This window comes from Dermacentor variabilis, chromosome 8 (genome assembly GCF_050947875.1).
Source record: "Dermacentor variabilis isolate Ectoservices chromosome 8, ASM5094787v1, whole genome shotgun sequence".
Classification (NCBI taxonomy): domain Eukaryota; kingdom Metazoa; phylum Arthropoda; class Arachnida; order Ixodida; family Ixodidae; genus Dermacentor; species Dermacentor variabilis.
This window is the reverse complement of record NC_134575.1, coordinates 25,719,712-25,734,321: the sequence shown is the minus strand read 5'-3', so window position 1 is coordinate 25,734,321 and position 14,610 is coordinate 25,719,712. Positions and strand designations below refer to the sequence as shown.

The window sequence follows — 14,610 nt, the reverse complement described above, 5'->3', positions numbered from 1 at the left end:
GGTTATCACCCATTAAGTGCACGACGCATGTTTCCAACAGCACTACGCCACGTGCACAAACAGACAAATGCAGATGTTTATCGCGATAAGGTTGGCGGCCATAGTTGTGAATGAGGAGGGCGATGACCAGCGAGGAGTTTTGCTGGTACTGGAACAGGAAGCTTAGTGGTGGTGGTGGTGGTGGTGGTAAAGCTTTATTTCCCAAAATAGGGGTGCTGAAGAACACTCGGCTAGGCGTCAGGTGTAGAGGGCACCTCCCACGTCGGCACAGAGAGCCCGAAGCTATCCGCCGCCACGCGGGCCTCCTGGGCAAGTTGGTCGTGTAGTGAACCACATTTTAGCACTTTGCCCCAATGTTCCTTGTTCTTGGCGTAAGCGTCACTCGATGCACAACAACACAGCACATGGTTCAAGACCACACTTTCACTGCAATGCGCACACACATGTTGTCCGTCGTAGCCTGCTTTTTCATGTAACAAGTGCAGGTGAGTACTGCAAGAAAGCTGCTGCGACGGCAGCTACTCTTCTCAACCGCGCGTGCCTCGGGCCTTTTCTTGTTTGCATGAGATTTAGTGGCCATGAAACGTATTATATGATCGTAGTACAACAACATACTCAAGGTTGGTGCCGAAAGATCGTTTTCCTGGATTGTATCAACTGGTAAAAGAGAAGCGGAACTATATTGGGTTACTTTTTGTTCGGTATAATGAAAGTTGACGCCAGGAATTGGTGCTTAATGGCATCGTACCAATGAGGTCCTATTGTATTACATGAAACGGGTGAGAACTGCGGTTTCTTTTGGAAAGTTTTGGAAGGATATCGTTTGGGACACAGTTGTTGCAGGCACAATGTGCGACATTAAAATTTATATATGTAGAAGCAAAATGCCACGTAGCTGTATAATCTGGAATAAATGATCAGGGCGTAGAGCACGGCCCGCAATAAAAGTTTCTCTGACATATGTGTAGACTTCAAAAAACTGCCAGAGTTGCCCTTTAAGTTGACAGCAAACCAATCTTAATCTTATATCAAAGGAAGTACAGCCAAGGAGGCTTCATTGTTCATTTCACTTTTTCCAGTTTCAGCAGCTAGGTGCGCACATCATGTTTGGCAATGAGGAAGAGACTGTTTGTCAGAAGACTGGACACATTTCTCACATTTTAACACAGCATTTGTTCTGTCACTAATTTGCAGTGCCTGGGAGCTTTCCTGGCAAGCATTACACAATAAATGCCGCACAAATATAGATGTTCTCACTTTTGAGCTGATACTAACAGCATTCCGTGCGTATGTTAATCATTGCTACACTTAGGTGCTAAATCTAACCTTTGAGGCTGATCACTCTTTGTAACATCATCAGCGCTGGTGAACAAGCAGCTGGAAACCAGTTGATTCAAGTGGTGGTGGTGTGAGTGCGCAAAAGGCCGTGGAGACACACATGACAATGAGCGTTCGGGAGGCCGCGTGCGTCGCTGACTGACCACAGGGGTACCCTTAATTTTCGTGCTGCGATGGGACAAATGCCTGGATCGGTGTGGGGCCTAAGATGAAAAATAGTGCGAGATACTTAGAATGGTACGCATATTTGTTATTACCTGTATGTACGTTATTTTGGGTCATAAAACATAGGGGCAAATACTTTCTTATTCACCCTCGGATCTAAAATCGCACCTAATTCGACATATTCACAATCAATTTTCAACTATAAGTACCCTGTTTAACTTTAAACGTTACTGTCTCGGCCTGTGCGCATTTTATATCGTTCGATTTTCTTTTTTCCCGGCCCTCCGCGGTAACCCAGTGTCCATGGCACTGCGCTGCTGGTCGATCTCGAGGACGCGGGTTGAATTCCGGCTACGGAGGCCACGTTTCGATGGCCGGGGGGGGGGGGCGAAATTCAAACGAGCTTCGTGTACGTTACGGAACCGCAATGTCAAAATAATCCAAGGTCCCCCTTCCCCACCTCCGGTGTCACGTGCCCCACGAATGAGATCGTGGATTTGGCGCGTATACAAAATCGGTGAGAGCTTCATCGTCTCGATGTTCCCTCGCAGGAAGCCAAGCCGTGAAATCGTGGTACGACGAGATCAAGCTCTACAACTTCGACAACCCCGGGTTCATGTCCGGCACGGGTCACTTCACGCAGCTGGTGTGGAAGGACTCTCGACGCCTGGGCACGGGCATCGCCCGCGGCCCGAAGGGCACAGTGTACATTGTCTCCGTCTACGATCCGCGAGGAAACATGATGGGTCAGTTTGGGGACCAAGTTCCGCGGCCAGTGTCTGGCGGAGGCGAGAAACGGCGCCGCCGCAAGGACGAGGAAAACGAGGACGACTAGAACTGGCGTGGCGCCAATGGTGTCCGCGCGTGGCACCGGGTGGCGCTGCCGTTCGGCATCTTTGGCGCCACCTTACACACCCGGAGGTACCAGCGGCAACCTCATTCGCTGTGCGAAGATGTGGCAATAGTAATAAAGCCGGCTGTTTGTGCCAGCCACTCTTCTTATCTCAGTGTTGTGTCCCGCGTATGTGCCTGCGTGTTTGCATGTCCGAATCGAGTGGTACTGCATAATGAACTAATTAACGACACGAACTAAAAGACAATGACACCAAAGAAACTACACGGAAAGCTAAATGGTTGTTTTTAATATCGCTGTAGAAATAATGAAAAAAGGTCGCAGTTTCACCCGAAAGGCGAAGCACCGATAGCGATGGCAAAGTATCGCGCAGCTAAGGGAGTTATGATTCGTAGCTTTGACTGTCGTTTAAGTTGCACCAAGCATTCACTTATGAATTAAACTAGCGAGCCTGTTTTCACGCACGCGCAGCAAACATGAACAGATATCATTCGATGACCGCGAACACTCGTTGTCATGACGGTGGCGCGATCAAGAGCGCCGGTAGCGTGTAGCGAATGCTTCGTGCTACCTCTCGCTTCAACACGTCTGCAGAACTTGCGATTACGCAAGCTCCAACACTAGGCGCTCGAGAAGACAGCGTACAACAACCCGCCAGCCATCTCGGCTTCCCTCTTAAAGCTACGATTTCTTTGACTACGTCCCTTGTGTTTTCCTTTGGGTGCGTTTCTCGCCAAGTATAGATGAAAGAATGTTCGTCGAATCGGCTTATATACGATCCACAGCCATGGTTATATAGACATAGGGGCGACCGGCTCTGTCTCTGGGGAATTGCGCAATAAGACTGCGAAATGTACCTGAATATAACCACTGCACAAAAAAAAAAGGTGTCCGTTTTCAAACCCGTAATTCTTTTTCGCATTTGAGGCAATCGAACGATTCGGTTCATGTGCTTCTGCGCTAACAAGACTTCAATGCGAAGGTACTGCTGGTGCCACAGTAAACGTACGGACACGATGGTGCGCACAATATTTATTAGGTCATTATTGCTGCGAAAAGAACCACCAACATCTCGACATGTTTCTAGATTTGATAGCGTCAATTACATGTCCTGACACCGCTTCCAGTCGCAGCAGCTCAGTAACACTGTGGGCGGTTGACGATAACCTTTCCTTTGATGGCGAGTACTGTGAACAGGTGCTCTGCTGTACTCACTCTGTTTTGCAGGGCAGCCTACAATGCAGGATCCATGACCGTTACAGAGTACCCTGGCCAGTAGTGGCTCCCTGGCAGTCGATGTCAACGGCAACCGATCGACCCGAGTTCCGCATCCAGACAACCACGTGGTGTCGTCGACAAAGAACCGTGTGCCATCCTGCTTTCATCTGGCGGCCTTAACCCCATTCGGCGCTTTCAACCTGCCTTGACCCTGCTTTCCAACCTATACTTGGCTTGGAGTGGCCCTCTGTTGACTTGGACTTGGAAATGCTATTGTGATTCGGAGCAAACCGAGACGCATTCCCGTTGAACGTCAAGATTTCTCTCAACGGCAAACTATAGACAACTGTAACCTCCTGTAAGAAAATGTCCTGCCCGAATGCTCAAAGACTATTGGTCAAAGCAAAACGGTGTCCTCGGCAACCGGAAAGACCTTACAGGTTCTTCGAGAACCATTGTTTCAACACTTTGTTGTGCTTTAGATACAATGCTGACAGTCCTTGCAACAGCTAATCGTCAAGGTAGGTTACGAGGACCGGCAGGACTGCGTCAAAAGCGCAGACAGCTAGTGCTCAAACAATACTTCGCAAACAGCCTCCAAGGTCGTTGCTGATATGGAGAACCATTGTGCCTCATGCAGCCGCGCATTCTCTCACGATACGTTATTATCGCTGTTGCCGCGCATCTGTCTTTTGAAAGAGCCGTTGAGAAAAAAAAGTAATCTTGCCGTTTCTACACGAGAGGTGTCCCAGCTTTTCTTTCAGTGATAGATGGCTGTCAAAGGAAAGAAGAAAAAAAGAGTTGCATTAGAACAGGCCAGAGCAGATGCGTAGGGAAGAACAGCTTAAGTTCGGAATTATCCGTTCTCTTCATGCTTAGCACCTGCAGACATTGTTCGTCGATGCAAGCGGCCGCATCCAAGGTTGTTTCGTTTACCAAGAGAGCCGTCTGCGCAAGCCCATTGTCTCTGGATGTCCAAGCCGCATGTTCCGTTATACTGCGTTACTACTGCTGCTGCACTACTCGTCCATCTTTCACAGTGCAGCCAAGTAAAATCTTGACGTTCTGTACAGGAGACGCCCGCGCTTTTGTTTCAATGACGCATGCCGTTCGAAGAAAAAAAGAAACAGAAAGAAACTTAGCTTGAAAATAGGATCAAAGCAGATGCGCGAGCAGGAGGAAAAAACGAAACAAGTTTCAGGCTCGGGGTTCTGTGGTCTTGAGCATTTGCAGCATTTGTACATCGCTGTGTGCGGCGAACGGTTGTGGTAGTCGGACCGAAACCCCACGGGGTGGGAAATTAGGGGCTCAAACATGAAGCTGGTTGCCGTTTTAGTGATCGCGATCTTCAGCGCCTCCGTGCCCGCGTCAGGTTTCATGATGATGCAGGTAAGAGTCGCGCTAGTGTCGCCGTATGATGTCGCAGGTGGATGCCATCTTTTAACCATTTCTGGTGCGTTAATTACCGTAGCAATCGCACTTCACACAAATTACCATCATCACTAGCATCATCAACAAACGCCGAAACTAATTTTAGAAACCTGAGCGTCCAGCAACCCTAATTACGTAACCTTTCAGTTTGCTGCCTCGGAGAAACGTAGTTTTCCCTCATGTTTCCCCAGCGTATAAGCTTAGCATCAAGTTGATGTTAAGCCTATTGGCGCCATCTTTGAAGCCTGCTTGCCTAAGGTCCATCACTCACTTTGGGTGACACATAGATGCTCTAATTATTGCGCATAAATAATTTGCGGCCATAGTTCGGCACCGTTACGATTTAGAACAGTGAATTTCACCCGCCGTGGTTGCTCAGTGGCTATGGTGTTAGGCTGCTGAGCACAAGGTCGCGGGATCTAATCCCGGCCACGGCGGCCGCATTTCGATGGGGGCGAAATGCGAAAACACACGTGTACTTAGATTTAAGTGCACGTTAAAGAACCGCAGGTGGTCTAAATTTCCGGAGTCCTCTACGGCGTGCCTCATAATCAGAAAGTGGTTTTGGCACGTGAAACCCCACAATTTAATTTTTTAAGAACAGTGAATTCGGAAGAACCATACGCTACCTGCAACGACTTGATTTGTTGGCCATTGATGAAAAGGTCTTCCATATGTTGGCAAAAGCTTCACTGCAATCTTTTCTTCATTTCTGCCGGTTACTTCTTTTTTGTTTTGTTCTCTAGCAGTCAGATGCAGAAAATATGAATTTCTCCTTCAATGATAAAACGCGGAGCTCGAAGGGTTAACCTCCGCGAATGATACGAACCCTCACATCTGCCGAACTTGTCCGGAGTCATCATATATATGCAGTGCACTCACACTTAACCTTTCTCTAACTTTGTTTACTTCAAAAGCGGCTTATGTGGGAGCTTTATGCTCTTTGACGGGTGCGCACACGACATGAAGATCTCTAGTCAGAAACTGTGCAATAAAGTACAGCCAATACACAATTCCTAACTTCTGCCTTTAGGGCTTACGCATTTACTGCACTGTAACCTTCAAGAACGGTCCCGCGCTGGCAGGAGTTTATTTGTTGCATGACGTTTCAACGAAGCTAACGTTTAGTCGCATTCGTAATGGAATTTTGTCCCTCCACTCCGACAAAAAAAAATTATGAAGAACGACAATGTGACCATAATGCATGCTGTAAAGTTGGAAACGCTGAGCTAATTTTGACCCCCGTGGGGTTCTATAACGTGCACTTAATCCTAATTGCACGAGCGTTCTTCCATAAGTTTGCCCCAAGGGCAGAAACGATTATATACACAAATTCATGCAGGTTTCAGCCGTAGTCATCAATAATACATCATCATCAGCATATACATCAGTGTTAGTATTTAGTTTTAGCACTGTCTGACGGTAACAGTATTGAAACGAAGCTTGACTTGAATCGTTGCTATCTAAAACACACCGGAACAAATAAATCATTTTGCTCGGCACCCACGACACCGATGTTATTGAAAGTCTGCTGAATTTAAAAGAATAATCTTTACCGACTATGGAGAGCTGATTTTTTTTATTTAGGCAATCACTTTCTTGTTTTACAAAAATTTTTGAATATCACAAACGTGAAAAAAAAGGGGCGGAAGCATCGAGCTTATACAGCTCCTTTCTCTCACCGATAAAAAAACTTACGTCACAGTTTTGTTAACTGCAACCATGGAGAGATCGAAAGCGGACAAAGTTTGCGGGATATACATCGCTGTGCAATATATGAATAATTCGAGAGAACTTTTAAGAGGCATTCGTAAAGCTTATCACATTGTCACTTGGGCCGTATACTCGTGCATCAAGTTTGTCAGGTTCAGATGCTTAAACATACGCAGCCTGCAGAACTGTGATATGCAGAATATTGAACTTGTAACCGTTCTGATCCAACTTTTTTTTGCAGAACTCACACATTTTTTTAGACTTTTAAAGAAATCTACATGTCCTAAAGCAAAATTTTGCTTGGTAGAGTTGATAGAATTACCTTTTCCTTCTTGAATGCAAGACAAATTTCATTCGAGCACGTTTCGCTATTGTCTAACGTGAGAATTTCTATGTTTCACGCGTATTTGAGTAGGGGAAATCGCAGTTTGTCTTGAGCCGTCGCTTCCGCTTAAAGTTGAGCTGAGCTGAACTGAGTTTAGTTGAGTTTAGTTTAAGTTGAGAATGTCTGATCACACTTCTCGAGTACCAGACAGGTCAGTCTTCCCTTCAATGGAGGAAACTGAGTGTAAGCAGAAACGAGGCACGAACAAAATACGAATGGCTATCTTACATAAAAATACCCCCTATACGCACACACAACCCCACCAGCTTCCCATGAACTCATCAATTTCGATACCATGTTGTCAGTGCTAGTTAATCGCTTATAAATTAGGTAAAGGTTACATTGCGTTTGAAACAGAGAAAACGCCTTGACTCAGCCTGACTACCTGATTCAAGACTTGGAAGTAGTACGAAATCTGTCGTGTGAAGTAGATGTGATCGGCGTGGTTAGAACGCAAAATATGTTTTTTTAAAAAAGCAGTAAGTTGTTGCTGAGCACGAGTTTATAGCTTCGAATTGTGATTGAGGCGCCAGCGTTTGGATGTGGGACAGTATACGTAAAAAAAAAAGCCCTCCCCAAAAATACGCTAGAATAAGAGTATGGAAAGAATATTCATCGCTTCTAGAACCAACCTTACTCCGTTTCTTACGTAGACAGCAATGCGCAGGCTAGAGAGACAGCTTTTCTTGTTCTCATTCGTGACCACAAAAAAAAAAAGAGAAAAAGAAATAGTATGCCACAAGCGCAAAAATATAACTTATTCAGTTTTTTCGGTTAAACTGAATAAATTTATCTTTATTTCGCATCCGGCATACTAATGCCTCGTGCAATTCGACGCGGACATTGTCTCACACTTTTGTGCCGCGAGAAAATGTCTTAACGCATGAAAAGTGGTCGCGGATCTGAACCGATTTAACATCGAACGACGGAGCGTCATGTTTCTGCGGCCAGCGGCCACAGCGCAGTGCTCGTGCTCGTCAAAAAATCTTAGCAGGTCGCCGTACCGGAAGTAAAAACGTGACTAAATATTACCTGATTTGACGTAACCTCGCGTCTACAAATCATATTTGTAATATATGAAGTGGGTATTTTGCATAAACCATCGCAGCTCAAGGACAACTGCACTTAAAAACGCGCGGAGTTGGGCCCGAGCCAAAGCATCTTAACGATTTTATGCGAAGTATGCCACTCAGTTTTTATCTTTTTCATTCACGAGTCGAAGCAGTCGCGAAAAAAATTCTTGCAGTTCCAGGGTCTGGCTTAACATCGAACAGCGTGTCTTCAGGATATCTCGCAAGGGGGATTTTCTTTGGACAATTAGTCATCCTATTAAGTCCTGCACGAGAATGTTTGATGATGATGATATTTGGGGTTTTACGTGCCAAAACCACTTTCTGATTATGAGGCACGCCGTAGTGGAGTACTCCGGAAATTTTGACCACCTGGGGTTCTTTAACGTGCACCTAAATCTAAGCACACGGGTGTTTTCGCATTTCGCCCCCATCGAAATGCGGCCGCCGTGGCCGGGATTCGATCCCGCGAACGAGAATGTTTCTCAGGATTAAACCACGCGAACGTCGGTCCTGAGGACGTAACGAGAATCCTTGTAAACGAAAACAAAAAAAAAATCTGCGAGAACGTTTAGTACCGCTTGAGGACATATGTCATCGGCAACGACGAATGTTGTCTCCGAAAGCCGTGACACGTGACCACCGACACCTTCTCTCCCACCGCCACCCAGCACTTCAACATGGGACCGCATGGCAAGGGTGGAAGGGGTGGAATGGGTGGAATGGGTGGCGGAGGTCCTTTCGAGCCGACTGACTTCGAGGGCGTCTTCACGCGGTCCATGCGGAAGCTACAGAGACAAGTTCTCAGGAGTCACAACCACTACAGGCGTCTGCACGGTGTGCACACTCTCAAGGAGGACGAGGAGGTGAGCGTGCAGGAAACGAGCCGTGTATTTGCGAGGAGGAGGAGGAGGAATAAACTTTATTTGTGCGCATCAGATCTGAGACCTAGGCCTCCCTACCTGGATGACGAACGCATTTTTTTTTTCACCCTGTGCCTATCACGTTGAGCAGCTATGTTAATGCGATAGCATTACAGCCTTATGCATTAGAATCGGAATCAAGTTCATTATGTCCGTAGCAAAAAAACGACGTACCGATAAATATACAGAAGCAGGTCCCGAGAGGGCTAGGTTGAAGGGGACCTCCTTGCCAAGGTTACAAACAAGTGTAGTGGTCAAACTAAACCGGTGTTATAAGTAAACGTAGTTGTGTTGTAACAGGGAAGTGAACGCAGATAAATATAAAGGTACGAAACAAAAAATCTAAACAGATAATTATTCAGATCATTATTCAGTGTGCTAATAATTCCGCAAGTAAGAGGACAATTCTTTTTATAAATGGCCCAAGGAATTGAGCAGTGTATGAGATAGGTTGGTAGATGGTTTCAAATAGATAACACGGGAAAATACGCCGTATGTGGACCACAATTCGTCCGTATTCCAGGTAGTAAAATTTCCATCTGACGGAAATTTAGCAGGATTAGTGTTAAGAAGTTCAACAGTATGAAATACGCTTGGTGGTATAAGACGGTTCAGTGACTTGAAAAGTTAATAGAGAGATGATATTTAATAAACTAGAAATTGAGAGTATCTCAAAACCTTGACGCAATGAAGAAGCACTGCTGCGATGTGAACGTAACGTTAGTGTCCTGATGGTTTCGTTTTGTATGTGCAGTATGCGTAATAAGTGGGATAGGTAAGTATTGCCCCATGTTGTGATACAATAGTTCATGTGACTGTGAATAAAGGCGTAGTAAAGTGTAATTCAGGTCGGAGTGTTCAAATAGTGAGGTGCTCTGATAAAAATTCTAATGCCATGAACTAGTTTTCCTCGTAAGTGTGCAATGTGGTTAGCGTATTTTCAACTGACATCAAGAATAACACCCAGGAAGGAGTATTCGTTAATGGGAACAATGAGCATGTCGTTAAGTTTGATCGTAGCACATTGTGAAGGAACCTTGTGGATTGAATGGAAAATCACGAACTTGGTCTTTGAAGCGTTAATGCAGAGAGAGTTACATCGGCACCAGGTTAAAGTGTTATTTAGGTCTGCGTTCAGTTTTAGACTTTCAGATTTTTAGTGTGAAAGAGTGGATGGAGTCGTCCGACGCAAGTATAGAGGTATCACCTGCTTAACGAGAAGGTTCAGAATTATTAACAATCTGACGTAGATCATTTATATAAATCGGAAGTAAAAGTGGGCCGAGTATTGATCCATGAGGAACGCTTTCATGAGTAGTCATAAAACTTGATAGTGTAGGGCGAATGTATACCGCCTGTTTCCGATTATATAGGTGGCTATTAATTAGTCTTAAAGCAGGTCCAACAATCGCAATGGCTTGAAGTTTAGCGCCCAAAATGTTGTGACTAATATAGTCAAAAGCTTTTGATATATCAAGGAATAAGTTTATATCAAAGTTACCAGCCTAATCATTTATTCTTTGGACCTGTGCCGAGGCAATATATATATATATATATATATATATATATATATATATATATATATATTACGTTTTGATGACGCAATTTTTCGCGCTCCGTTGATGCCTCACTAGCAAAGGATGTTGTCCACAACATTATGATACCTAACTTTCGACAAGAAACCTGGTTGCACAACAAGAAAAAGTTAGAACAACTTGTTCCCGTTTATTTCCAGCCGTGGAGAGCTCATATTGACAAAAACAAAAAAATGTTATTTATGTTGAAACCTAGTAAGCACGTAATTAACTACCAATTGGTCTGTCAAGCTATCCACAACTTAAATGTCCCCCCAGCGCATCAAAACAGCTACTGCAGGCAATGGTGTTGAGTCTCCCATGACTAAATTGACACATTGAGTTATCAGACTCGGCGTATAGAGCACACATTGGGCATTGCAGAGTTTAAAATTTCGTGGGCCTCTGGCGAACGTGGTATCAATTACGCCCGCAGGGCTTGAGGTTAATATTAGCTATGGGTTGACCGGATTCAAGCTCAAAGACTCCTTCATGAAATGGCAGAAGAAAGTGTTGACGGGGTTATATAGGTGTCAATGCTACTAAAAAAAAATATCGCCAGCAGCTACCTCGTCCATGGAGTTGTCCCTCGAGTTTTCCTAGTACGGAAGCACAGTGTTCAGAGTGTGAGGCACAAGGCCTGCAAAGAGAATGAACTCTTGCGTTTCCTTTCCATTGGCCACCAGTCTTGAGCCGCAGTCACTTACTTCCTTTCAATGGCCATTGAAAGCAAAACCATTGCAAGACCATTGAAATTTGCGTGTTTTATAGCCTCATTTGTGCGTGTAAAACAGGCCAGCGTGATTCGCGAATTTCAATGAGGTTTGATTTCAGGGGTACTCGAAAGCAAGAGTGTGAGCGTGGTACTAGACACACTCTGATGAGCGAGCCCGGTGCACACTTCTTTGGTCTTCTGTAACGGTAGGGGCGACGGGGGGGGGGGGGGGGGGCACTCCTCCTTCTTTAATGAGGACACCTTTCCATAAAGCTGTATATGGATGACTACAGAAGTGAATCATTTTTACAGAAGGCATATTAAAGTAGGTTACGTCGGTACAGCTTTGAGGTCAGATAGCCAGATCTCAGGAGATTGGGCCAAGGTTGGCAAAAAAGACGCCCTCGCATTAAAAAAATATACGTAGAGACTGGCAATAGCTTTCAGCATGGAGCTTCACAGAAATTTGTTGTTCCCCGTTGCTCTATAGCCATCGGGCAGCCGTGTCCAATGTGCCTGGGTTTGATGCCTGTCGTGGGAAGAGTATGAGTTCCGCGCATTTCGTCACCGACTCACTCACATTTGGGGCACCGTTCCCCGCCATGCCGCAGTTGAATCGCTACGCCCAAGCCTGGGCCTTGGTGCTTGCCCAGAGGGACCGCATGGAGCACAGGACCAAGCCGATACACGGAGAAAACCTTTACATGTGGTGGAGCAGCAACTTGGAGGCACCCATAACGGGTATGTAACCCGCGCCTCACTGCACTTGATGTAATGCACTGACGCGCATGCGCGAGCTTGCAGCACACGACACGCTGTGTGCACTAATAGAAGCGACTGTATTCTTGTGCAGCGAAGTTAAAGTAGCTAGTTACTGTGACTTAGCTCCACTGTTCGTATGCATGCTGCTACTTTCTCGCTTCTCTGACAAATTCGAGATAGTTACGAAGCTTTAGCAACAAAGTTTTAGGAACTATGAGTGGCAGCGCCGTGCCAGGATCATTTTGTGGCTTCACACGCGTTTTCTGTTGTTTGTTTTCCTTTCTTCATTTCCTTTTTTTTTTATTTTTAGTGCGAAAGCAGCACTAGCCTACCAACCTGGATTTCGCCTCTGTCTGCGTGAAGACTCTTCAAACACGCGTTTCTTCGCGCGCGATTCGCGTGCACAGCCCATTCCTCTTCTTCTTCTTCTTCTTCCTACGCTTGCGTGTGCGTGAAATACGTAAATATGGAAAGTGCATCGGGTTCGTCGTCGGAGATGTCCAAAGAAAAGATTCTGGTGCCAAGCGCAGCGAACAACAACGAGCTCGGCAAACAAAGGAAGCGGGAGTCGACCGACGAAGAAGACGTGGCCGAGCGAATGCGACTGCAGCAACAAAAAAAAAAAACACATGACGATTCAATTAGAAACAACGCCTAACTTGGTGCAAGAAAATGGCCAATCAGATCCAAGAAAATGCGCTTTCGCACGATAATCTGTGGTTGGTGCAGCCAAACCGTCGGTGTTTTTTTCTTTTTTTCCCCGATAACCGTAAAAAACGTGGTATTTTTAGCAGAAGCGTGCTTTCTGCATGATTGCTTGCGTGAGAATGGTGAAAGTAAATTTTTTAAGACCCAACCTTAATCCGTCGCTTTCTTCGTTTGGGAATATAATGGCCGCTATACCTTCCGTCAAGCTAAGGACGTCACGCTAAAGAGCGCATTGTACTAGATGCTAATAACTCAGTTTTACGACTTCATCCAGCGATCACGGAAGACATAAAACAGGAAACGTTGAGCACACTACGTTGCGCAAGGCACCGGACTTTCCCCGCAATGTACCGCAATCGTTCGCACCCACCAGTGAGCCCGGCGCATCCAAACTGCTTCATCATCATCATTCAGTAAAGCATCATCATCATCATCATCATCAGCAGCAGCAGCAGCAGCAGCAGCAGCAGCAGCAGCAACAGCCTATTTTATGTCCACTGCAGGACGAAGGCCTCTCCCTGCTATCTCCAACAAACTGCTTATGTGCTCCTAATGCTCAATTTTGCGCTTTCAATAAGCTACGCTCTTTACCGGGAAACCTGATCACAAAAAACTTGCCTACAATGTGCATTTACCAGGGTGTGGATATAATTCTGTAGTAGCGGCGAAGACGGCTGTTCTCCTACTCGAAAACTATTTGAAAGGTGCTCGATGTCCGATTCGATTAAATTCGTACATTCGCATTCGATTCGTATTCGATTCGGTTTCGGAAATTAGCAATTGCACACCCCCTACTAAAGCTTAGAACCTCGGGAAGAGTAACTACACAGTAAAATAATTTACGCCCTTGAACTTGAATAAGGGTGTACACTGATCTATAACTCCCACTTTTACACCCGCAGGGGTGTGAGTTCTTGTGCATCGCCTCCTCATTCTACGCATGCACAGTCGCCACAGAATTCAGAATGCTCGTCTGTGTAATGCCTCCAAATGCGACCGTGCTTCGATGCCATTCAAGCTGTTTCATTTCTTCGTTCCCTTTTTTTTTTTAATTTCCACACTGTAAATTCATTTGCACCCTCCCTTAAGGGTACTTTATGTCTACAACTCGCGCCCATATACACCCTTTAAGAGTGTGCGCCTGTAAGTAATAAAACCGATTTGCACCGTTACGCGCCCTCAAGGGTGCAAAAAAACCTCTTTACGGTGTAAAAAAAGTCCTTACGGTGTAAAAACAACTTGACGGATGGCGCTTGTGTTTCCCTTCCAGGAAGCATGGCCGTGAAGGCGTGGTACGACGAGATCAAGGACTACGACTACAACAACCCGACCTTCAAGTCCGGCACGGGTCACTTCACGCAGCTCGTGTGGAAGAACTGCCGTCGCCTTGGCACGGGCATCGCCCGCGGCCGGAAAGGGACCATCTACATCGTGTCCGTCTACGACCCGCGAGGAAACATCATGGGCCAGTTCGGCAGCCAAGTCACGCGCCCCAACGCTGGCGGCGGCGGCGGAGGTAAAGGCGGCCACAAGAAAGGAAGGCGCCAGCAGCAGCAGGACGACTACTGAACGAGCAACGACGCCAACGTGCCCACGGACCAGGGCGAGAAGGGGCACGGTCACGGCGTTTGACGTCGACGGAGCCTTAATTTTGGCTCCACTGTGCGACGTTCGTTCTCCACGAACGACGACGACCCAGTGGCAAATCTCACTCGCGGAACGAAAAATATATAAAATTAAAATGCCAGCGTTTGC

At 46.0% G+C, this 14,610-nt stretch overlaps 2 protein-coding genes across 2 annotated transcripts in view; both read left to right on the top strand.

The window, feature by feature from the left end:
- Positions 1–2,470, top strand: part of LOC142591329 (uncharacterized) — a 44,006-nt gene extending 41,536 nt beyond the window's left edge. The window contains exon 8 of the mRNA XM_075703655.1: positions 2,055–2,470. Coding sequence (XP_075559770.1) covers positions 2,055–2,338 — 284 coding nt within the window. The 3' untranslated portion in view covers positions 2,339–2,470. The remainder of the gene's footprint in view (positions 1–2,054) is intronic.
- Positions 2,471–4,782: 2,312 nt separating this feature from the next.
- Positions 4,783–14,610, top strand: LOC142589860 (Golgi-associated plant pathogenesis-related protein 1-like). Its single transcript, XM_075701502.1, has 4 exons — positions 4,783–4,963; positions 8,845–9,039; positions 11,997–12,126; positions 14,126–14,610. The coding sequence occupies exons 1-4, from the start codon at positions 4,889–4,891 to the stop codon at positions 14,422–14,424; spliced, it is 699 nt and encodes a 232-aa protein (XP_075557617.1). The 5' UTR covers positions 4,783–4,888; the 3' UTR covers positions 14,425–14,610.